The following is a 23899-nucleotide window of genomic DNA, read 5'->3' as shown; positions in this document are numbered from 1 at the left end:
TGTAAAAGGCTTTCGAGCATGGATTACAGGAAAAAGGATCACTTTTGAAATGTGAACAGTGTTTATTGGCTGGACCACCTGGTTGCCATGTTGCCACGCACCACGGTTACAAGTAAAACATTACTTAGTTATTTAACCTGGGTGAATTGAGCCACTCTTAATGCACGAAGCTAGTCAGACTAGTCGTGTTACTAAAGATGTATGTAGAGTAGGGATGGATTTTAGCTAGGTAATCCTTCCTATTTTTTTTCCTTTTACTGTCCTACAGCTGGGCAAGGGTCTACTCCCAAATTGAGGGAGGTGTTAAGCCTCGTGTTCATCACACTGATCTAGTGCGAGTGTAGGACTTGACATGCCTTCACAAAATGTGAAATTCTTCACCTTTGAATTTAAAATTTAAATGTTTCACCGTTACTGCAAGTGATTACTGATTTTTAAATCTCTACTAATATTATAAAGCTGAAGAGTTTGTTTGTTTGTTTGTTTGTTTGAACGCGCTAATCTCAGGAACTACTGGTCTGATTTGAAAAATTCTTTCAGTGTTAGATAGTCCATTTATCGAGGAAGGCTATAGGCTATATTTCATCACGCTGCAACCAATAGGAGCGGAGTAGCAACGAAAAATGTTTCAAAAACGGGGAAAATTTTGACCCAATCTCTCTTATGTGACGCAAGCGAAGTTGCGCGGGTCAGCTAGTGTTTAAGTACATATAAACATAAACTTTTTTTGAACGAGTAAAAGGTAGCAATTATTTTCACTGACACGTCTGCGGATAGACTTTTGTTTTATAATTTTTAAATGCCTATGTAAATGATGGAAAATGTGCGAAAGTAATAGGTAGGTATGTAGGTACATGTTTGACATTTGAACGAGACGAACTGTATCTATCGAAAGTTCGTAAATACTTGGAACTTCGCCTAATGGGTTTAAATTACATTTTCATTATTACATGCAAAACACTAGGACATTATAATTATGAATTAGATATTACTATTCCAGACGTAAAACTTTCCACCCAAGAAACGTAGAAACGAATAAAAATACATGTATAGAAATAAACGGATTACAATAATTTGAATCGCAGATTACGAGACACGAACCAATTATATTTATATGCAATTATCTGCTGTATCCAATAAGATTATCCTTATATTACCATAAAAGTCAGAAACCACTTAACTTGCGTAGTTAGGTAGCATATAGTTAGTTAAATAAGTAGGTAGCGGGTTCGAGCCGATGGCAGTGACAATTTTATGAGGGTAAACTGGTCTGGAGGCCTGACGTGAGATTGTAAACAATTATTTGTGACTGAGTAACTAGTTTACTTGATCGGTAGGTTCTGAAGTAATGGTTTAACTGGTTAATGCATCTCAAGTTGGATTATAATGAGGTAGACTTGAACTATCTTGATATTTTCCAAGCAGATTGCGTCCGACAGTTTTCTTGTTTAACTGTGGTTAGTTATACTCCAAGTAGTCCTTTCGAGCACTGTCTTAAGAGTGATATCAGGGAAAAGTTAGTGTTTGTTCCCTTAGATACAAATCGAAAGGGAAAAGTTGGGAAAACTTGTCACTTGTATAACACCTGTAAAGAAAATTCCCAGTTGTCACCCTAGTTGTTACAATCGTACAAACATGAGTATCTAAGTAGGACCAAACCCAAAACAATTATTTGTGGCCCGCACATATTTTTGTTCGATCTGAGATTCGAACTCCAGACGCACTCGTAATGGGGTAGCGAGTAGTAGCGACAGCCTTATCCATTGCACTAGTGAGACAGTCAACATCGTAACTAGCTATTCTAATACAAATAAACTCACTCAATTGTCATCACATTCATTTTTTGTTTGTTTTTCTAACATATACTGTAACTTATAATGTCTGTTGTATTGTTGGTCTCCATCTGTCACGATTCCCAGCCATTTCCTGTCTACCATCCAGATTTTAGTTTACTATACACTAATATGAAATAACACTATTATACTATAGTCTGACATTCAAACAGTAATGTACAAAATTACACTCAGTACATGCAAACATGACCTCTGACTGTTGCACAATAAATAAGTGACATTTTGCAAACATTGTATAATGTCAAATGATGATTCGTGGAGAGAATGTCTGAGTTATTTATTGATGTAATTGTTTGAATAATGTGAGCTGAAATACGATTTAGTGGAATGATACTTCTAGAATAATATTATAAGTTAAAATGGATAAACGTAACAAATATTCTACCAATGTTTGTTAGTCGATCATGTCAAATGTAGCGGAATTTTGATGAAATTTTGACACGCAGATAGTATAAACTGGATTAGGTAAGGCAAAGAATACTTTTTATCCCGCAAAATCTTTCTATGGGAATGCCGTTTCGGCAGAAGCTTGTATATGATAAGTTGATGTAAATTATTGATCAACTATTGAACAGGCTGATATCTACTTTTAAAAATTATTTATTTCTGAAGAGCAACTTTTTAGTTGAATAATGGTTAAGCTTTATTGGTAATTAAAACTTAACCTTTTACAGAAAACCACTTAAATTGAGGAAAAGCTCCTAAAATCTTAAATCTCTCTATGAACCGAAACTCTTTAATAAAATAATACATAAGTAATAAATGCACTCGAGAACGGTATATGAAGCGCATATGCGCGTCGATGCGCGCTGGGTGGCCGCGTAATCACGACAAACAATGATCTATTATTGCGATGCGCATGCGCACAGGCCCCACTACTATGACGTTATTGTATACTATGCAGGTTTGTTTTTATGGTAGCCATAGATGAAGTGGTTACTATCGATTGGTAAGGACTTTTTTGCTATGCTTTTTTTTATTAAGTAAGTTTTCTAGGTCAAATGGAGGTGGCGAGATGACTTCGAGGCGATCGTTGATGGGTTACCAGACGCAACAAACGGCCAAAGGCACTCGAGATCCAAGAGAGACCTTTGCTCAGCAGTGGGGTGCAGAAATACGACAGTAAAAAAAAAATCTAGACTACTTTTGTGGCGCGGTCGGTAACTTTATCGACTGCTGATCTTGATTTCGCGGGTTCGATTCTCCGGTCCTGCAAAATAATATTAATAATATACATATTCGTATTTGTATTAGATCATTTCTCGATAGTAGCTCAGAGTTTGTGGCATGCAGTACATGGCAATAGGCTCGCCCCTAACACTGAAGAGGTAAGATGTGTTTTAATTTTATTTGTGCAGTATTTTAGGTACAGTTCACCCAAAAAAGATACAATCGTCCTGAAACCGGCTACATTAGAAAGCCATGGATGCCTTTGCCCAACTGTGCCCAACACTTTTTAATGAAGTCTGATCTACAATATCATATAACATGATGTAGGTATATTAATAAATTATTTCTCTACCTTTTTCAGAAAAAGCGTGTCTACATCGTATTCATTCAAGTTAACGGGGTAAGTTAATTGTTAAACTTATAGAGGTGGTCTTACATACTATTTTTCTCTTTTCATGTTGAGCAAGCCACCTAGTACTTACCGGTTTTCAAACTGCCTGAAGAACTAGATATTAATTACATAATTAACATATTTTATTATTTAAATGAGACATGAAAGCCGTTTTTAATGGCGATAGCTTTCAAAGAACAAAAATGTCTCGTAACTCATCATTTTAATCAAATTATACTTACCACCCACTATGACATAAGAGAGCACAATAGTAAGATCAAAAACAATGCAACCAGCAATAAAATTGTTGCGTCAACACTTCGGTAATGATCGGACATCTTCGGCCATCATCGGGCTCACCTTTCGCACGGCCCGCCTTGGCCGATCATTGGGGCCGATTCTTTTGTTTGCTAACTATGTACAATGGCGGACAAGTCACGATGGTACCGATCAATCATTCGGACTTGTCTTGTCGCATCGTGTCTCTGAATTGGCTGGATAATCTAAGATTGTCATAAAGCTTTAAGATGCAGTAGATAATGTGCTTCAAGTGGTTGACTAGATTTGAAAATTTAACGAGTAAATACATCAGAAGACAATTTCATGGTCTACTAGCTGACCCGCGCAACTTCGCTTGCGTCACCTAAGAGAATGGGTCAAAATTTTCCCCGTTTTTGAAACATTTTTCGTTGCTACTCCGCTCCTAATGACCGTAGCGTGATGTTATATAGCCTTCCTCGATAAATGGACTATCTAACACTGAAATAATTTTTCAAATCGGACCAGTAGTTCCTGAGATTAGCGCGTTCAAACAAACAAACAAACAAACAAACAATCAAACAAACAAACAAACTCTTCAGCTTTATTATATTAGTATAGATGGATAAGTTTTCGATAATCTACCCGATGGATAGTGACTGCGTAAGTGCCTATAAACGCCTGGCAATATTCCACTTTGCTAGCCTAATCGTTACATATCCAGAAGTTTGAAACTGCCTATAGTACTGACTCATATTGTATTTTTGACAAGTAGTGTACGCCATAACTTAAGCCATATCATAAGTTAGTTTGCCTTACGGGTAAACTGGGAAACGACATTTTTTTTCGGAAAAGCAGATACATGAATAAGATCCAGTTGTAAGTCCCAATAAATGTGTTTTCTCAGTAAAGCTAATGAAAGGCATGAAAGCTAAGTACCCATTGAGATCGTCCCCTTAGTTATGAAGCGAAGGTTTCATGCCACATTACGCTTCAATGGTTGTTTGATAACTTCAAAGTTATAAAGCCAGGAGACTTTATTCTGATTTAAAAATGTAGAATGACAATGAACTGCGAACTAGTTGCTGATTCAATCCAAACCATATTACTTACTTCGTCCAGTTTTTTCCAGGATACATATCAATGAGTAAAAAAGCGTACAAAATAAAAGACAAAGAAAGTGGTTAAAAACGTATTTTTACAGAAAAAACAAAATGGCTGGACATCCACCATCCAATAACAAGACATTTGTCTTCTTCTTTGCAAAAATGACCACCACGCTTTTGTAAAATATTAAGATCTAGAGAAATAACGGGAATCATGTCTTTTTTACTATTACTATAGTTTTGTAGGTATTTTGAATCATCAAGTACCTACCTACATAATGTAATAGGCTATAAGATTAGCGCCCATTTCCACGCTCACCGAGGACATAACGGTCATAGACAATTTGAATTTATTTTAAAAACTGATTTGCTGGTCTTGAAGTGCTATAAATATAAAAAGCTACGTATGGCTCTTTAGAACCAACATTTTACTTTTTTATATCTCCGGTAGTTAGTTATACAAGAAAAAGTCGGTATTTTAGTATAGCTTTTCATGCAGACAAATTATATCATGGTATTATTAATATCTCAAGTTGAAACAATAAATATGAAATATACGTTTTCATAACAATTCCCATTGTTTTTACCCCTCCACGTGTCTCTACTGGTGGTCTAATCTCGTCAAATGGATTTATAATCCGCAACGGAATATAATTCTGAATTTAGTTAAAACATATCCGTTAACAATAACCGAAGCTTACGTTCCGCTATTTAAACATGAATTAAACAACACAGCAATATAACACAAGAGAACTATCCACTACAAACAGAGCCGTTTCCAATTAGAAAACTTAATTAAATTACATCAAAAACGACCTTAAAGTAAACATACATTCCGGGTTTTATGCTGCGACGTTAAGACGAGCATTGTTGGCACCGTACAACCTCACGTGCGACAGAGAGGTGAATATCTCCCGTCCTCGTCTCGGGCGGAGCCTGCCGTGGTAAGCCCACGTAGTTAGGGCTCTCTATGTGAGGTCTCGATGTAATTTATTAACCGGGCCCCACAGAAATATACCCGAGAAATGGCGATATGAATTATTATTAAACTTTTTACGTCTTACACGCTTTATAACGGTGTAAATTCATGCTAATTAAGATATTCGAATCTCCTATTATTCATGTTGATGAGTGATCTCATTTTTTTTTAATTTACACACGAATTTAAAGTTCGGCTTTCACCCATTAAGCTTGGTGTATTATTACGGAGCATTTTCAGAATTTGTTTGTTTCGGCTACTAATTTTATTGCGTTCTCGTGATATAGTGATGTTGTTTTTAACGCGATATTTGTATGAGAAAGCGTTTGATGTGTAAGTCGTGTGAGGTGGTGTGAGGCGTGTCAAAGTGCACTCATACAACGTTTAAGAGTTCACGGTACATTCGGGAAAATGCCTTCATTACTTTTAGTTTGATGTTCTAATGGTAATGTATGATTCATGTGAGAAAATAAATTACGAATGGCCTTCTTATTTTGCGTGAAAGGTTTTTTATTCCCTATGTCCACTGCCTAGCTTACGAGGCTAATAAAAATTGGTATGTTAAAATTGGTAATCCAACTTTTTACCAACGGGTCCTTGCTCTTAAAAATGCATAAAAATAAGTGAAGGCACATTTGTAACATACCTACCTTCTACCACACATAATTTATTATTTATACATGCATAAAATCACGTCTGCTTGCCATGCCAGGTAGGCAGACACGAAAGAACACCATTGGCTACGATCCCTACAAACTTCTTCTTCTTATAAAATTATAGCATTTCAAATAGTAAAATTGACCTTAAACATGCCCAGGTCTTTCCATTTTAAAGTAACCCCTGTATTCAAAGGTAATCCCGTTTTACCGGTATGTTATATGTGGGAACGTGTATCTCGAGTACATTGCTGGGCGAAGAGATTTAACAAATTCGTCCTAAAATCCAAAAAATGGTTTTACAAAGCACATTGCAGGTCTTCGGAATTACGACTACTCAGCAATCTGAACTGAAATCGATCGGTCAATGCAGAAAATATGGTAATTTTTTAACAGCAACAAAACATATAAGCAAATTACGCAAGCATGAAGAGATGGGAACAAACAACATAATAAATAACTTAAAGCTTAATATTCAGTGAGCGTTCATAGGATTTTACGTGAACAGTGCTGCCTTGAGAAGCAGTTTTCACGTTGGGAACCTTACGCACACCCTCATCAACGCTCAGAAGTTGGCTCTCAAGGAATTGTGGAGTACTCATCACTACGACAGTCCTGTATGCATATCACGTATCTCAGTTGACAACTAGTGTACGTCAAATTGATAGCCACTACTCAGAGCATTGTCGCTTTGACGTAAGTTGTTAATCACTATAATCTAAGGGAGAAACAGTGTACAGCAAAATGGCTTTAGAATAGTGGTCAACTGAGATACGTGATAGCCCCCGGTATGACAAGATGTATGGATGTGAATGAAGCAAGGGAAGTTTATAAGGATCGTACTAAGTGGCGTCTTCAGTCTCTGGTGTGGCGTGATTTTATGTATGTATGTCGTCAATGAGATTCATCAAGAGCCTCCTCGGTGACAAATTATGTCAATACGATACGAACGAAGAAGTTTAGTTAAGAACCGATAGATAGGTCAGTTTACAACTTGGCTGCTACTAAATAAGCCACGATTACAGAAGATAAGCGATTGACACCCACATAGGAAATTAATAGGAAGCAGTTTTCTCTTTACATACCGAAGCGATATGACTGCCTCTGTGCTCTGGGCGTCAGCGTATACGACAGCTCACTACGAGGTCTCGGACTAGATTACCGGGTCAGGCTAAGTGCTATCGGTATTATTAATTAATGTTACTATTTTCTGCCTGCGTCTTCGTCCGTCAAATTTATTCACGAAATAGATTTCTCGTGGTAAATTGTGTATCATTCGAAACAAGCTACTTCTTTTCTGAGCTACCTCCTCGCCGCCCAATAGTCTTTGTCAATCTTACACTCTTGATTTGACACATAATGACTTAATTTACTCTCTGAAAAGTCTGATGGATCCTAAGTCATTACACATCTCATTCAGAAAAATATTCAGAAAGAATTCAGGCTGATTCAGGCACTCCGAGTGTATCCAGTATAGCCATCTAGTGTCGGATAGCATAATTGCTTAAACGAACCAAACCAACTACTTAGTATATTCTACTAGATGGCGCTAATACTGAAAGTTAATATTCTCATCAAGAGATGGCATGACGTTAGCGATAATGCTTGTCTTATAAGTCGTAATCGTAATGTGTGGATAATCGGATCAATGATTATGAGTCTTTTTTCAACAACATGTGCATATTTTGAAATCATATCACTTAATTATATGGATGCATTAAAATTTCCGAACTGAATTTAAAACATATAATGGGTTGTTGATGGATGGATGTGCCATAGATAAGTAGTATCGATTTTGTGCAACAACTGCAAGCCCATGTCTGATAACAGTTGCATTATCAGTAGCTGAAACGGTTCCGTTACTTTCGACTTAAGACGTTTGTATTATATTTACAAGTCTATTAACGAGTGACCGACTCCCGGGAGACGGCTGCATTTGTATGTCAAAATGACGAAACATGAATATAAAAGGTGGCTGATAACGGAGAGTGCACTCAGCGAGTATTTCCCCTTGATTCAACAGTTATCTCAAAGAAACTCCACTCCCTCAATGACAAATGTAATGAAAATGCTCCAAATGGAAGTAGAAGAACCCGTAAATACTAATAGAGTAAATAATGAATCAAATAATCCGAATGGTCAAGAGAATGCTGCAGGACCTTCTAGTGGCGGCGTACGAGATAACGGTGTAAAACGCACTGAACAAGAACTATCCCTAGATGGCCTTCTGACTTTGCTTGATGCAAATGTAAGAGGTATTTATTTAGAAGAATTATTTGAGCACATTTACGAATTCAGAGGCACAGAAGGCGCGAGAATGCCAGGTGAAGGCGCAATAGAAAGAAAATATACATATGAGATGAAGGGTGCGTTAGAGAAGATCCTTCTTGAGATCTGTCTTAAAGTTTTGAGAGGAGCTTATATATATGACGTGATGCAGACAGCTGTATTGAAGGAATTTATCGAGAAAAGTTCACATTCCGAGTGTTTTTTCCAGATTTGTTGCAATGTTTTCAATCACGTTTTTATTATATCAAATTTTGCTGAAAGGCTCCAAACCTTTATTCGTCATTATATAGTGGGCATCAAAGACATCTGTAAAGAGGCTGCCGATTTCAATCTGCTGTACCCTCTTCACATCGGAGTGTTTGCTTTGCATCTAGATTATGTTCCGAGCTCAGTGTTTTCTTTTAATACTATGAAACAATGTTACGTAGACGAGGCAATGGAGTTATTGACCGACTTGCATACTAAATCAGAGATTGATTTAATTATGATGTTGAGCCATTTCCCTATGTGGCTTAAATTATACTATGAACATAAGTCAGAAGGGTAATCGCGTCAAAATATAGGTATTATTATACTAAGTGATTATTGTAAAAAACTTAAACAATGGATTTTTTGTATAGCATTTATTTTTTTTAATAATCGCGGAACCTTGTTTATTGCACTCTAAATACAATTTGAAACATAACAAAAACGCATCGCGATCGATTCAGTCTTATACTTATGAGTTGTGGAATACATACAAATATTATATTCATGATATTACATTAAGTGACGTTATTAATAAAGTACCTAGTAAATCGTATTTTATATAACTTTAGAGCGGTACGTAATTATAAGGTTTTACTTGTACATTTAATTTAAGGATTTTTTTAAATATTTCGTTAAATTGTAATTCGTTTTTGTATAATTTTATTAAATATTAAATCAAATATACCACAAGTACCTACCAAAATTATATCAGATTGTTTTATTTACCAGTTAAATATTTATTATTTAGTTAATATTAAATAAGAATTTCTTGATGTAGACTTGTAGAATAGACTATCACGTAGCAAAGCGTTTTAATGTGTGGTGTAACATGAAAAAAAATGGTTATCTCTATGGTTTTAATAAAAATAATAAATAGTATGTAACGTATTTAATCAATTTTAATGTAACATTGTGTTCAATAATAAAACTGAATATGTATTCGATTTTCTTCAATAAATAATTGTAATATGAAAATAACAACTTTTATTTATGGACCTTCTAAAATCAATAAAAAAAGAGTAGGCCTAACGTGACAGATGTTTAAGCTTTAGTAAATAAATGAATAAAATCTAAAATGAATTTACCATAAACTTTGGGCCAACACAATAAATTAACCACTAACCTATTTCAATTGTTACTGTTACATAATTCTATATAAATTTTATGCAAATTTATAATAACTTAAGCGTAAGATCGCAAAGGCAAAAATAGTCATGGCGGTTTCACTGCGCACTTGAGTCAAGAAAAATTCTATGACAGCTACTTAACTGTCAGTCTCGTATTGGTCAAATAATAATCGTCAAGATTTAGATTTTTGGTATCTCCAAATTAATTGTAATTTAAAAAAAATATTTCCGATAATTTTATATTTTTTTCTATTTTATACACAGTGCAGGCCCAAAAAAAAACATCTTTTCATCTTTATTTGCTCAGTGCGTAAATGTGATGGACTCATAGCCTTGATTGCTTCAGGTAGACTGTTTGTGATTAATGTTTTTTGTGTTCACTTAATACTGAAATACTTATACCGAAATACGCGCAAGGTGAATTTCTCTCTAAACAGGTGTTTGTTTTTATTTACATCTTCGCAGCGGCTCTCATCTTTATTCAGACACGCAAAGTTATTTGGCGCATGATTTAACAATGTAATTATACTAATTAGGAGACAGTGCACGTGGAAACGTAGTATGGCCATCTAGTGTCAGATAGAATTACTAATTACTATAAATTTAACAGTTTATTTCAACTGAACTAGATAGCGCTATATATCGCTAAATGATCAGGAAGTGTATGAGTGTAGGCGTTTACTATTTTGTTATTTATTTTTTTACATATAATTTAAAGTAATATTCACCTTTATTATTAATTAGCAAAAAGAAAAAAAAAAAAAAATAATTTATTAAAATTTCCGAACCGAACGAGCGACGAATCGCGATATGCCAATAAAAAAATGTAAACAGAAAAATACACACAGATGACAGAATACAGGTACTTCGCCAGTACTTCAGTCAGTTAATATAAGTACGGTATTGAATTCTATGTCTTGTATCTAAACGTAACCAACGCCAAGAGTAACTCTTAATCTTAATACTTTTCAAATAACAGGAAGTGAAGTCTAATTATATACCTAATTTTAGTAAGAGTCGAAGAGATGAGTTTGTGTTTATAAATTTCCGACTAACCGGACAGAAGACCGCATATTCTGTTCCTACTCGAGTCGACATGAATAATCAACTAATAGAAAAAGTCATCACATCAAACAACATACCATGTCCGGAATTCACATTCGAAAATCCATTACTGGACAAAGAAGTTGCGAGAGCCCTCTCAAAGAGTTTCGTGAAGATTCTCAACTGGTCGCGACAAAATTCGCACGTCAACGACAACATACGACTATCAACATTAGAAAACATACGTAAATTATGCCAAGTTAGTCCAGACAACCATCTAAATGTTGATGGAGGTATTACCTCGTTATTGACCAAACTTTACAAGCTAAATATCGAAGATGTTGCGGGGAGTTCCGACGACACCACAGACAAAGCTCTGGATGCATTCTTAATTCAAAATATGCAGGATATGAACCTCAGCAGTAGATACGACCCGTCTATAAACCCAGATGTCATACAGGCCCTGATTAACTTGAATGAACATGGAGTTTATATGCAAAATTTGTTCAAAAATGTCTATGACTACAGAGGTTTAAATGGCCGATTGATATCTGGTGATAATTTTATTAAAGATATAGTTAATGTTAAAATGAAGGCTGCTCTAGAGAAGACTCTTCTGGAATCATGTCTTCATGTTTTAAGGGGAGTTGATGTTCAAGAGCTGTTGACTTCATGTGTATTGAAGAATGTTATAAAGAAAAGTTCAGAATCTGCCTGTATCTTTCAGATGAGTTGCAAGGTTCTTAATCATGTGTATATTATGACCAATTACGATGCAAAACTACAGAGTTTTATACAAAAGTTTGTAGAAGATGTGAAACATATTTGTACATATGTATCTTATACAGTGTTGTACCCGGCCTATCTTGGTTCCATTGCTCTTCTAATAGATTTTAATATAGACATATTATATGGTCCGATGCGAGATGCTTATATAACTGAAGGTCTGAAACATTTGACTGAATTGCATTCCAATTCTGAAGTAGATTTAATAATGCTATTGAGCCATTTTCCTCAATGGTTCAATTTGTACAATGATAATGAACAGAATTTAGTATAAAAGACATATACTGTTATAATAAATAGTCATTGATGTTATGTAAATAACATAGTAATGATGATTTATCTGACCTATTTTGGCCATGGATCCACTTTGTGATGGCTGATATAGCTAAATAGTAACATTAGTAAGTAATTGATATGCTAAAAGTATGTAAATAATCTCAATAGTATACCTTTAGAGAGGTCCATATAAATGTAAAATGTTGTAGTCTTCCCGCTTGTTGTTTATAGCAGTACTTAAGTTTATCTTATTACCCAGTATGATTATTGTATTATAGTCCGACAACTTATTAGTGAACTAGAAACCCATAACATACCTATGCACATTATATTAGATTGGGTCAAAAAGTCTTATCTAGGGTACATCTAACTGTTGTGTTGATAAAAACGTTCAAATTTTTTAAATAGTGCTTAATTTTTTGTTATTTGTATATACACTAGTCATATAAATAGTAACTTATTATTGTTCTCATTAGTATTATGTACTTTATTTTACAATAATTAAATAAAATAAAACAAATATTGTTAAAAAGTTTTATTTATGAATTTAATTTTCAAGTAAACTATATCGAAAGTTTTAGTTAACTCCTGGAGGGAAAATAAAATATACATGCCGAAGATTTCTGTATTTTCCTTCAAAAGTGCTTTTCTAAAATTCTAAAAGAATAACTCAACAAATAAATAATATAACAAACTATCAGGCCATAAAAATTGTGATTAAAAGGTAAAGAAGCACCACAGTTTCAGTTCACTTTAAAAAGTTCGATTAATCAAGACCTATAAACAATGAGTTGATTTCTCTTTATCTTTCTCTTCTTTTTTCTCCTTTTTAGTTTCTTTTTTCTTAGGTAACCTTATGTAATCATAATCGTATCGTAACAAAGCGATATATAGTTCCTCCGGGTCCATAGCTAGTGGGTTAAAATCTTGCCAAAGAGGAACAATAGTCGTTAACTGTTTCAAATCAGTTCTACTCTTATTATGTTTAAACGTTAGAAGATGTTTCTCCAAGGCGTCCGCGAATGGCACAGTTAAGTTGCAAAAACCGCAATGGAAAAGATTCGGCCTTACCTGTAAAAATAAATTAAACTTGAATACGTATATTCAACAAAAACTTTGAACTTCATATTTAATGTAACGCCTACCAAAATAAAATAGCAAATTGTGTCAAAATTTATAAGATGGGAAACTACGTTCATACCTCTCTAACAAATTCATTTGATCTCATTAATATCTGAGCATCATAGAAGTTATTCATGTGAGCCGTCGACAGACAATGATCGCGTTCTTCTCCATGACTGATTATCAAGTCACACGCGAAGCATTTGGTCTTCTTATAATGATTATTTTTCTGTATCACGTAAATCATGTAGTAGCTGTTGACACTGACACAAAATTCGCCATTTATCCAAACTACACGTTCTTCTGGCGAATACCGAAGGTCTATCGTGTAGGATCTGATACTTAATGAGTTATAGTTCACTGGATCTCTTGGTCTCGGCTTTTTTATCCCTCGTAGTTCTAAGTGCCCTCGATGAATTATGCCTTTACAATGTGTCTTGAACAGTTTTAAGTTCGCCGATAAAAATCTATCACAAACATTGCAGTAGCCTTTGCCACCGTTGTGGTTAAGTTTAATGTAGTGCGACCTTCCATACCTCGCTAGTCGTGATCTTTTCAACCCATTGTCGGCTACATGACGGTAAATTACTGGTTCCTCTTCCGATTCTTCAGAGCTTGTGTATTGCTTTGTTTTATCATGTTGATATTTCATATGTTCAATCAAAGACTTGAAGTTAATAGACATAAGTTTTGGACAATGTTTGCACTTAGCTGTATTAGTAATTTCATCCATCTCGTAGAAATCTTCCAATGTGACTAGAAGTTGTTTTTCTAAATAATCCATTTTACCGACGCTGCCAGTCATGGCTTCTACATTTCTGCTGGATTTAGCTTCTTTCAGTTTCTTGATTTCGATTTCATCTGTATTTTCACAGGTGGCCAAATGGGGTTCGAAATCATCTGCTGCAAAGATTTTCTTACAGGAGAAGCAGTGGTAGGTGTTTTCGTCGATCTGAAATTGATAGGCAGGTAGGTAAACGTTTAATAAGGGCCGGTGGTGCTGGTGGCCGGTAAATAAGTTTCAGATAAACTATTTGCTAGATAAAAAGACTGCAAAAAAAAATAAAAAAACACTGACAAAATTCCACCTGATAAGTTTTCTGACAGATATTTTGAAGTGGTGAAACTGGGCCTTATTTTTGTTACATTTTTGTACCTAGTGTTTAACTGCTTTTGACGATTTATATCGCAAGTCATAATAATGTAAAAAAAACCTTTAATTTGTAGGAACTTTGTAAGTACGAAAGATTTGATGTATCAGCAGTATTGTGTGTAAGCGAGAAGTATGTTAGTAAACCGAGGTTGAAAGTGCTATCCATCGTATTATTCAGCGCCAGTAATTCCCAATGCACATGAACACATACGCCGCGATACGCACAGGGCACACACCTAAAAACTCTATTACTCGCACTCCTTACCTTTCGATAGCTGAGATTATCTTTATAGTTAGTTTCTGTTTGAATTAACTTAATTATATGCTCCTGTGTCGATATGTGATCATCAATAGTATTTACATTAACGCAGCAGAGGCGACATTTTCCTTCCACAATCGAGTTCCACTGCGCTAAGTTCAATATTACTTTGTTAATAATAACATAACCAGAATCAAATAACCCGGCGGGTTTCTTTATGATAGCATCAGGTTTATTTTTTAAGAGCTCATGCTTCTCGCTCTTGACATGTTCTTTTAGTGAAGCCATATTCGATGTGACTAAGTTGCATATTTCGCAGTAGTAGCAGCTTCCAATCTGAAAAATTAAATAAAAAATTACGTAGGTAAGTACGTAACTGTGGCAAATATGTTACTAACTGTAACAAACTATCTCAGTTGAGCTATGGACCGGTAATGCACTGTACTCACACGCAGTTTACTTGTTTTGATCAAGCCGTAAGTTTACCTTAAGTCAAGGTCCAATCGAGTAAATTTCTTTATCGTGGCGTCTTCAAATTGTGGGTTTTGCGTGGTTTTTGCTCTCCTCATAGATTTTTACGACTATAGAAAAAGGAGGTTTGTTATAGTTCGATTTTACCTACTTGTCTACGTGCCAGTACTCAAGCGCATATTGGTAAATCGCTTTGAAATTGCAGACTTGTAAAGTTTATGAGTAAGAAGCAGTAGAAACATACAAACCTTATAAATAGAGTCCTTACGAAATTTGGTTAAACATGTTTGATCTTTTATAATTTTTCTGTGCTTCTCCCATCTAATATGTTTTTCAATGTCTGGAATAAGGTGAAATGATTCCTTGCACAGCAAGCAATATTGGTTTATATCACCACAAAGGATAAAGTTCTTGAAATACTTATTCATCTTTTTAGGCAAGGAACAAAATATTATACGTTGAAATTCAACTTATGTTGGAGATTGTACAGTGGCAGTGTTATTGATATTGGGGGTAGATATTTTTTCCGTTTAAAAAAATATTAAAACTGCGGCAATTAAAATAGGTTAAACGAAACGTAAATTGAACATATTTACTGGCATTCATGAGCATCAAATTAAATTAACCTTTAAATGGAAAGGACCAGTACAAAGAAGATTTTATAAACTAATATTTTTTAAATAATTTATGATTTAACGTAAGACTGTACCCGATATTTTTTATTATTATTTTTATCTGTAGTTCCATTAATGACAAGACAAGCCATCAGTCAGTGACCCTCCGTGTTCCATACCTACTGTCATACTAAAATTAAAGCATCAATATATTATCTGTTGCTTCTTGTGCATGTATTTTCAGTTCACTATCTCGCTCTAACTCAAGGCATTCGTGAGGTTAGAACTGAATGCCACTTTTTTGTACGTTTGTGTTTCTGCGTTTGCGTTGACGACCCAATCAATGAACTAAAATTTCAAGCATAGGCTTATTTCTAGGGTTTTAGTCGTATAATACATTAAATTGATTGAAACAATCGTTTGTTAGGCGAGAATGTAACGATTATCACACATCCTTGTAGTGTTAATGTAATTTGTGTGTTCAATTCGGCATAATGAGTAAGCGACGCCGTGCGTCTTCGGCGGCTTCCCGTGGCGCTGATGGGGACGACAGTGATGATGGAGTAGAACTCAGCAACCCTGGACCTCCGCCGTCTACCCGCAAGAGGAAGAAGCTAGATCCAGTTAGTTATAGAAACCTTACTCTCGATTTTTATTACGTTCCCAACCCGGCGTAATAAGCCGCATTTCATTGTTTTTGTTTGCACAAAAAAGTTAACGGAAGAAAAATAAATCCTTTAAGCTAAACAAACTGACTTCAATTAATTCTGTATACGATAAATGTCTACGGATATACACCTAAAACTGCACGAAATTACTTCGACATCACAACAAAATTATTGTAACATATTTTGCTGCATTGCAAGAAACAAATCAAGCTGAATCATTTATTTAGTAATTTAGTCAACTATTACAACCATTTTAATAGAAAATACAAAGGCCTGTGCCCAATGTGCTCAAGTATACATGACAAAACAAAATATGTTATATTTAACTTAATATACTATTTAAATTATATTATATGTTTACCAGGGTGAAATTTGTCAGCAACTGTATGACACAATAAGATCATATAAGAAGGAGGATGGGACGCTCCTGTGTGACTCCTTCATCAGAGCTCCTAAGAGACGCCAGGAGCCACAATATTATGAGGTGGTCTCACAACCCATTGATTTGTTAAGGGTAAGTACTGTATTGTTTTGTTTTACTATTTGCTCTGTGTTGAACAACCCTACATTGTTATTAAATATTTTTGTGAATAATTCTGACATTTCTGTACACTAGCTGACCAAAAAATTGGTCTTTATTATTTCGCGTTTTGTAACATTTTTTATTGGTACTCTGCTCCTATTGGCCTATTGCCTTCCTCAATAAATAGACTTTCCAACACTAAAATATTTTTCCAATTCGCACCAGAAGTTTCTGAGATTAGCGTGTTCAACACACAAACAAACTCTACAATTTTATATTGGTATAGATTTACTATATAAAATCTGAAAACAACTTCAGCTTTAAATGTACAGTTGCATGTCATTACTGATCACTTTTGATATAAAGAATAAATAAGAATTAGATGTTTGTTTAAAGATTACATAGGTACCTTCTAGAACTTTCATTGAAGTCAATTACTAACATAATAAACTGGTCACAGGTCCAACAGAAGCTAAAAACGGACACATATGAGGATATAGAGGAGTTATCAGCTGACATAGAGCTGTTGGTGAATAATGCTAAGGCATTCTACAAGCCAGACACCCTGGAGTACAGGGATGCTATTGACCTATGGAAGCTGTACATGCAGACTAAGCAAGCACTTGAGAATGGTAAGAGATATTATAATGCAAGTGTTAAATGTAATTGGTAATATTTACTTCAAAATGTTACCTGAGGGGCTATTGTGTACCTCAGTAAAAAACTATTCAAATCCACTATGCTATATATAGTTTTTTCTTAATGTGGTGATGACCAGTATGTTTCTTTTTATTTTTAGTGTAATATAATTCTTAATGTTATAGGTGAAGATATCAAGATACCCAAGTTGTCTCGTAATGGTTCATCAAGCAGAAGATCAGATGTAGCAGAAGACTTATCAGAAACCTCTACTAACAATGAGGAGGACAATGTCTTTGAAGAACTATTCAGTGCTGTAAGTAATTTTACATTGGTTTCTTGTTTATTTCTGAGGCACATTTAGCGGTAATTTATCTATTTAAACTGTTATATGAGCTTAAACGCTATTGAATCAACAAACTAATGCAAAATGAACCTCAGAAACAAGTAAACCTCAGGTGTAAGTACTTTAGTCAAATTAATTATAATTTCAAGAAATAGTTGTAGTAAAGCATTTAACTTTACATTATAGTTAAAATAAAATGGTTTATTTTCTTAGACTTATTAGTCAAGATTATATTTGATTTAATAAATATTATTGCTATTCACCTATTATGACATCAATGGTCAAAGCTTTTATTATGTGTGGAAATTGGCATTAATAAAAGGAGTATATGAGTACATAACATTATCTTTTTTCTTAAGGTAATGACAGCAAACAGTGACGGCCGGCCTCTCTACCCGGCCTTCCAATTCCTACCTTCGAAGCGTCGCTATCCAGAGTACTTCAACGTCATCGACTCCCCAATAGACCTGAAGACCATAGCTCAGAAGATCCAGGGCGGAGAGTACACTAACTTGAACGAGTTGGAGAAAGACTTGCTGCTGATGGTCAGGAATGCTTGCCACTTCAATGAGCCTGGTAGCCAGATTTATAAGGATGCTAAGACACTGAAAAAGGTGAGTTTTACATGAAATTTTTCTTTGTAGTCTTAGCCACTTTCATATATGTGCAATCTTTAATATTTGATGGTTAATCTCCCATTTATGTAACTTTGTCTGTCACATTTTCAGAAAGAAATTCATCAAAATACTTAGAGCGAAAAAAGTTGCTTACTCGCTTACTCAGGAAAGGATTTAGTATTTCAGTGATGTTCCATATATGACATATTATGTAGATTGTATATTATGATAGACCCGAAAAAATATTCATCAGTCTTTGAAAATTATAGCTAGTGTTCATTTCACTTTACGTATTTTTAAAACCTTACATCATCAAGTCAGTCTGAGAGTGTCTAATGTATGTTTTTCTTTAACAGGTTATTCAAATGCGTAAACAAGACATCGACCAGCACGGTCGCTCAGGGCCAGCGAAGACGTCGGAGCGCATCCGCAGTAAACGCACTTCCCGCGTCGGACCTGTGCCGTCTAGCAAAGCCCTGGCCATCATGGAGCCGCCGGGTTCCGACAATGAGATAGTTAAAGTAAGTCTGTTATTGAGTAGTTGATTGGGTTAACGAAAAATTATAAAACTTGTGCTTGTGCTACTCTTTGAAACTGTGGGGTCATTACACTGTATTTCTATACTTAAATGTTTTTGACATTTCATAAAGAGTATCCTGACTTGACTGGTAGTCAATTACGCAATTTGTTTCTTAGAGATGCTTAGTTATTGTACTAGTACATGATAGTTACTGTTATAACAATAAAAGTTTTTTTTTTCAATGCTCGTATTAGGATTCTCCATTTTTTCTATCAGATTAGATACGTAGATTTACACAACTAGGTAACTTGTAGCTGTAACTTCACATTTAGCTGTAATTTTGCAATTACTACACTACAAAAACTGTCAAGGAAAAAATCTGTTCAAAAAAATCGTAATAACAATAACATTATTTTTCTACAGCATTCGGAAGACAGTGACAGTGACGAAGACAAAAATGAAAACGAAGATTCTCCACAGTGGAAACTACTTGAGACTGTAAAGAATCATTTGGGGCCTAATGGTAATACATACTTTTAATTATTTTTAACTCACTTTAACAGTATTGAATACTTCTTTACTTCATGCATAAGTTGGAAGAAAAAAAATACAGTTAATATTTGAAAAGAACTGTTATTATTCCTCCTAATAAGTTAACTGATACTTATTCAAAAGTAGTCAAATCGGTTATTAGTACGATCTTCTCAAAATAATCTTAAGTTAACTATAAACTGAGGCTTTACCATAATCAATGAGCAGAATAATAGTTGAAATTTCGTTTGATTCCTATCACAGTTCCGTTATAAAATTTTGGTTGAACTATGCTACAAAAATATAAAGCATGTCATCCAATACTGCTTACTTCATCTCAAAATAGATTAAAGAAAGGTTCAAGTACACCATCTGACAATATTTTTTTAGATTACCAATATGTCTTTACAATTAAAATATTTTCTCCAGGTACTCCAATGTCAGAACCGTTCTCGAAGCTTCCATCGCGCCGCGAGTACCCCGACTACTATAAAGAAATCAAAAACCCCGTATCACTGAACCAGATCAAGAACAAAATTCGCAAAGGCAACTACGGCACCCTGTCAGAAGTGGCTGGGGACATGAACATTATGTTTGAGAACGCCAAACAGTACAATGTGCCTTCTTCAAGATTGTACAAAGATGCTGTGAAACTACAAAGGTAAGTACTGTGGTATAAAAATCATTATCTATACTAATATTATTAAGTTGTAGAGTTTGTATGTATGTAACGCGCTAAGCACAGGAACTCCTGGTGCGAATTGAAAAACTATTTTACTGTTGGTTAGCCAATTTATTGAGGAAGGCTACAGGCTTTATAACATAACGATACGACCAATAGAAGTAAAGTACCGGTAAAAAATGTTACCTAAATGGGGAAATTAATGACCAATTGAGTCATCCTGCGACCACGGCGAATGCAACCTGCCGAAACGTTAGGCTTTTTAAGGTAAAATGCGTGTTCGCGTTAATTCCCGTATCCTTTTATATATTAAACATGCAACGCGAGAATTTAAAAGTTATGATTAAGGATATAGTATGTAAATCAAACAAAATATTTGTTTAATATTTTATTGTGAACATATCAAACACAAGAAACAATATATCAATTTATACAATCTAAACATATTAGACTTCTTTGCAGTAATATATTATAATACACCTCAGTGACTTGTAGACTGCGTCGATGTTTCACATCAATGTGAACAATCTAAACATATTAGACTTCTTTGCACCAATTCATTGTAATACACCTCTGACTTGTAGACTGTGTCATGTTACACATCAATGTGAACAATCTAAACATATTAGACTTCTTTGCACCAATTCATTGTAATACACTTCAGTGACTTGTACACTGTGTCATGTTACACATCAATGTATACAATCTAAACATATTAGACTTCTTTGCAGTAATATATTATAATACACCTCAGTGACTTGTAGACTGCGTCGGTGTTACACATCAATGTAAACAATCTAAACATATTAGACTTCTTTGCACCAATATATTATAATACACCTCAGTGACTTGTAGACTGTGTCATGTTACACATCAATGTGAACAATCTAAACATATTAGACTTCTTTGCAGTAATATATTATAATATACCTCGGTGACTTGTAGACTGTGTCATGTTACACATCAATGTAAACAATCTAAACATATTAGACTTCTTTGCAGTAATACATTGTAATACACCTCAGTGACTTGTAGACTGCGTCGATGTTTCACATCAATGTGAACAATCTAAACATATTAGACTTCTTTGCAGTAATACATTATAATATACCTCAGTGACTTGTAGACTGTGTCATGTTACACATCAAAGTATACAATCTAAACATATTAGACTTCTTTGCAGTAATATATTATGATATACCTCAGTGACTTGTTGACTGCGTCGGTGTTACACATCAATGTATACAATCTAAACATATTAGACTTCTTTGCAGTAATATATTATAATACACCTCAGTGACTTGTACACTGTGTCATGTTACTTATCAATGTGAACAATCTAAACATATTAGACTTCTTTGCACCAATTCATTGTAATACACTTCAGTGACTTGTACACTGTCATGTTACACATCAATGTGAACAATCTAAACATATTAGACTTCTTTGCAGTAATACATTGTAATACACCTCAGTGACTTGTAGACTGCGTCGATGTTTCACATCAATTTGAACAATCTAAACATATTAGACTTCTTTGCAGTAATACATTGTAATACACCTCAGTGACTTGTAGACTGCGTCGATGTTTCACATCAATGTGAACAATCTAAACATATTAGACTTCTTTGCAGTAATACATTATAATATACCTCAGTGACTTGTAGACTGTGTCATGTTACACATCAAAGTATACAATCTAAACATATTAGACTTCTTTGCAGTAATATATTATGATATACCTCAGTGACTTGTTGACTGCGTCGGTGTTACACATCAATGTATACAATCTAAACATATTAGACTTCTTTGCAGTAATATATTATAATACACCTCAGTGACTTGTACACTGTGTCATGTTACTTATCAATGTGAACAATCTAAACATATTAGACTTCTTTGCACCAATTCATTGTAATACACTTCAGTGACTTGTACACTGTGTCATGTTACACATCAATGTGAACAATCTAAACATATTAGACTTCTTTGCAGTAATACATTGTAATACACCTCAGTGACTTGTAGACTGCGTCGATGTTTCACATCAATTTGAACAATCTAAACATATTAGACTTCTTTGCAGTAATACATTATAATATACCTCAGTGACTTGTAGACTGTGTCATGTTACACATCAAAGTATACAATCTAAACATATTAGACTTCTTTGCAGTAATATATTATGATATACCTCAGTGACTTGTTGACTGCGTCGGTGTTACACATCAATGTATACAATCTAAACATATTAGACTTCTTTGCAGTAATATATTATAATACACCTCAGTGACTTGTACACTGTGTCATGTTACTTATCAATGTAAACAATCTAAACATATTAGACTTCTTGGCACCAATTCATTGTAATACACCTCAGTGACTTCTAGACTGCGTCGGTGTTACACATCAATGTGAACAATCTAAACATATTAGACTTCTTTGCAGTAATATATTATAATATACCTCGGTGACTTGTAGACTGTGTCATGTTACACATCAATGTAAACAATCTAAACATATTAGACTTCTTTGCAGTAATACATTGTAATACACCTCAGTGACTTGTAGACTGTGTCATGTTACACATCAAAGTATACAATCTAAACATATTAGACTTCTTTGCAGTAATATATTATGATATACCTCAGTGACTTGTTGACTGCGTCGGTGTTACACATCAATGTATACAATCTAAACATATTAGACTTCTTTGCAGTAATATATTATAATATACCTCAGTGACTTGTAGACTGTGTCATGTTACACATCAAAGTATACAATCTAAACATATTAGACTTCTTTGCAGTAATATATTATGATATACCTCAGTGACTTGTTGACTGCGTCGGTGTTACACATCAATGTATACAATCTAAACATATTAGACTTCTTTGCAGTAATATATTATAATACACCTCAGTGACTTGTACACTGTGTCATGTTACTTATCAATGTAAACAATCTAAACATATTAGACTTCTTGGCACCAATTCATTGTAATACACCTCAGTGACTTCTAGACTGCGTCGGTGTTACACATCAATGTGAACAATCTAAACATATTAGACTTCTTTGTACCAATTCATTGTAATACACCTCAGTGACTTGTAGACTGCGTCGGTGTTTCACATCAATGTGAACAATCTTAACATATTAGACTTCTTTGTACCAATTCATTGTAATACACCTCAGTGACTTGTAGACTGCGTCGGTGTTACACATCAATGTGAACAATCTAAACATATTAGACTTCTTTGCAGTAATATATTATAATACACCTCAGTGACTTGTTGACTGCGTCGATGTTTCACATTAATTTGAACAATCTAAACTTATTAGACTTCTTTGCTCCAGTTCATTGCAATACACTTCAGTGACTTTGTTGACTGCGTCGCCGCGTCGGTGTTATACATCAATGTATACAATCTAAACATATTAGACTTCTTTGCACCAATTCATTGTAGTACACCTCAGTGACTTCTAGACTGCGTCGGTGTTACACATCAATGTGTACAATCCAAACATATTAGACTTCTTTGCACCAATTCATTGTAATACACCTCAGTG

General features: G+C 34.5%; 2 protein-coding genes across 10 annotated transcripts in view; one reads left to right on the top strand and one right to left on the bottom strand.

The window, feature by feature from the left end:
* Nucleotides 1–12704: 12704 nt before the first annotated feature.
* Nucleotides 12705–15679, bottom strand: LOC142983696 (uncharacterized). Its single transcript, XM_076130695.1, has 4 exons — nucleotides 15438–15679; nucleotides 14725–15054; nucleotides 13386–14258; nucleotides 12705–13255 (listed from the first exon to the last, which is right to left on the bottom strand). The coding sequence occupies exons 1-4, from the start codon at nucleotides 15615–15617 to the stop codon at nucleotides 12962–12964; spliced, it is 1677 nt and encodes a 558-aa protein (XP_075986810.1). The 5' UTR covers nucleotides 15618–15679; the 3' UTR covers nucleotides 12705–12961.
* Nucleotides 15680–16105: 426 nt separating this feature from the next.
* polybromo (protein) overlaps nucleotides 16106–23899 on the top strand; it is a 30174-nt gene continuing 22380 nt past the window's right edge. For all 9 annotated transcript variants that reach the window (XM_076130303.1, XM_076130298.1, XM_076130306.1 and 6 more), the window contains exons 1-8: nucleotides 16106–16426; nucleotides 16836–16985; nucleotides 17455–17626; nucleotides 17819–17949; nucleotides 18339–18593; nucleotides 18953–19117; nucleotides 19540–19639; nucleotides 20077–20308. In XM_076130303.1, coding sequence (XP_075986418.1) covers nucleotides 16298–16426; nucleotides 16836–16985; nucleotides 17455–17626; nucleotides 17819–17949; nucleotides 18339–18593; nucleotides 18953–19117; nucleotides 19540–19639; nucleotides 20077–20308 — 1334 coding nt within the window. In that variant the 5' untranslated portion in view covers nucleotides 16106–16297. The remainder of the gene's footprint in view (nucleotides 16427–16835; nucleotides 16986–17454; nucleotides 17627–17818; nucleotides 17950–18338; nucleotides 18594–18952; nucleotides 19118–19539; nucleotides 19640–20076; nucleotides 20309–23899) is intronic.

This window comes from Anticarsia gemmatalis, chromosome 24 (genome assembly GCF_050436995.1).
Source record: "Anticarsia gemmatalis isolate Benzon Research Colony breed Stoneville strain chromosome 24, ilAntGemm2 primary, whole genome shotgun sequence".
Lineage (NCBI taxonomy): Eukaryota > Metazoa > Arthropoda > Insecta > Lepidoptera > Erebidae > Anticarsia > Anticarsia gemmatalis.
This window is presented reverse-complemented; position numbering and strand designations above follow the sequence as displayed.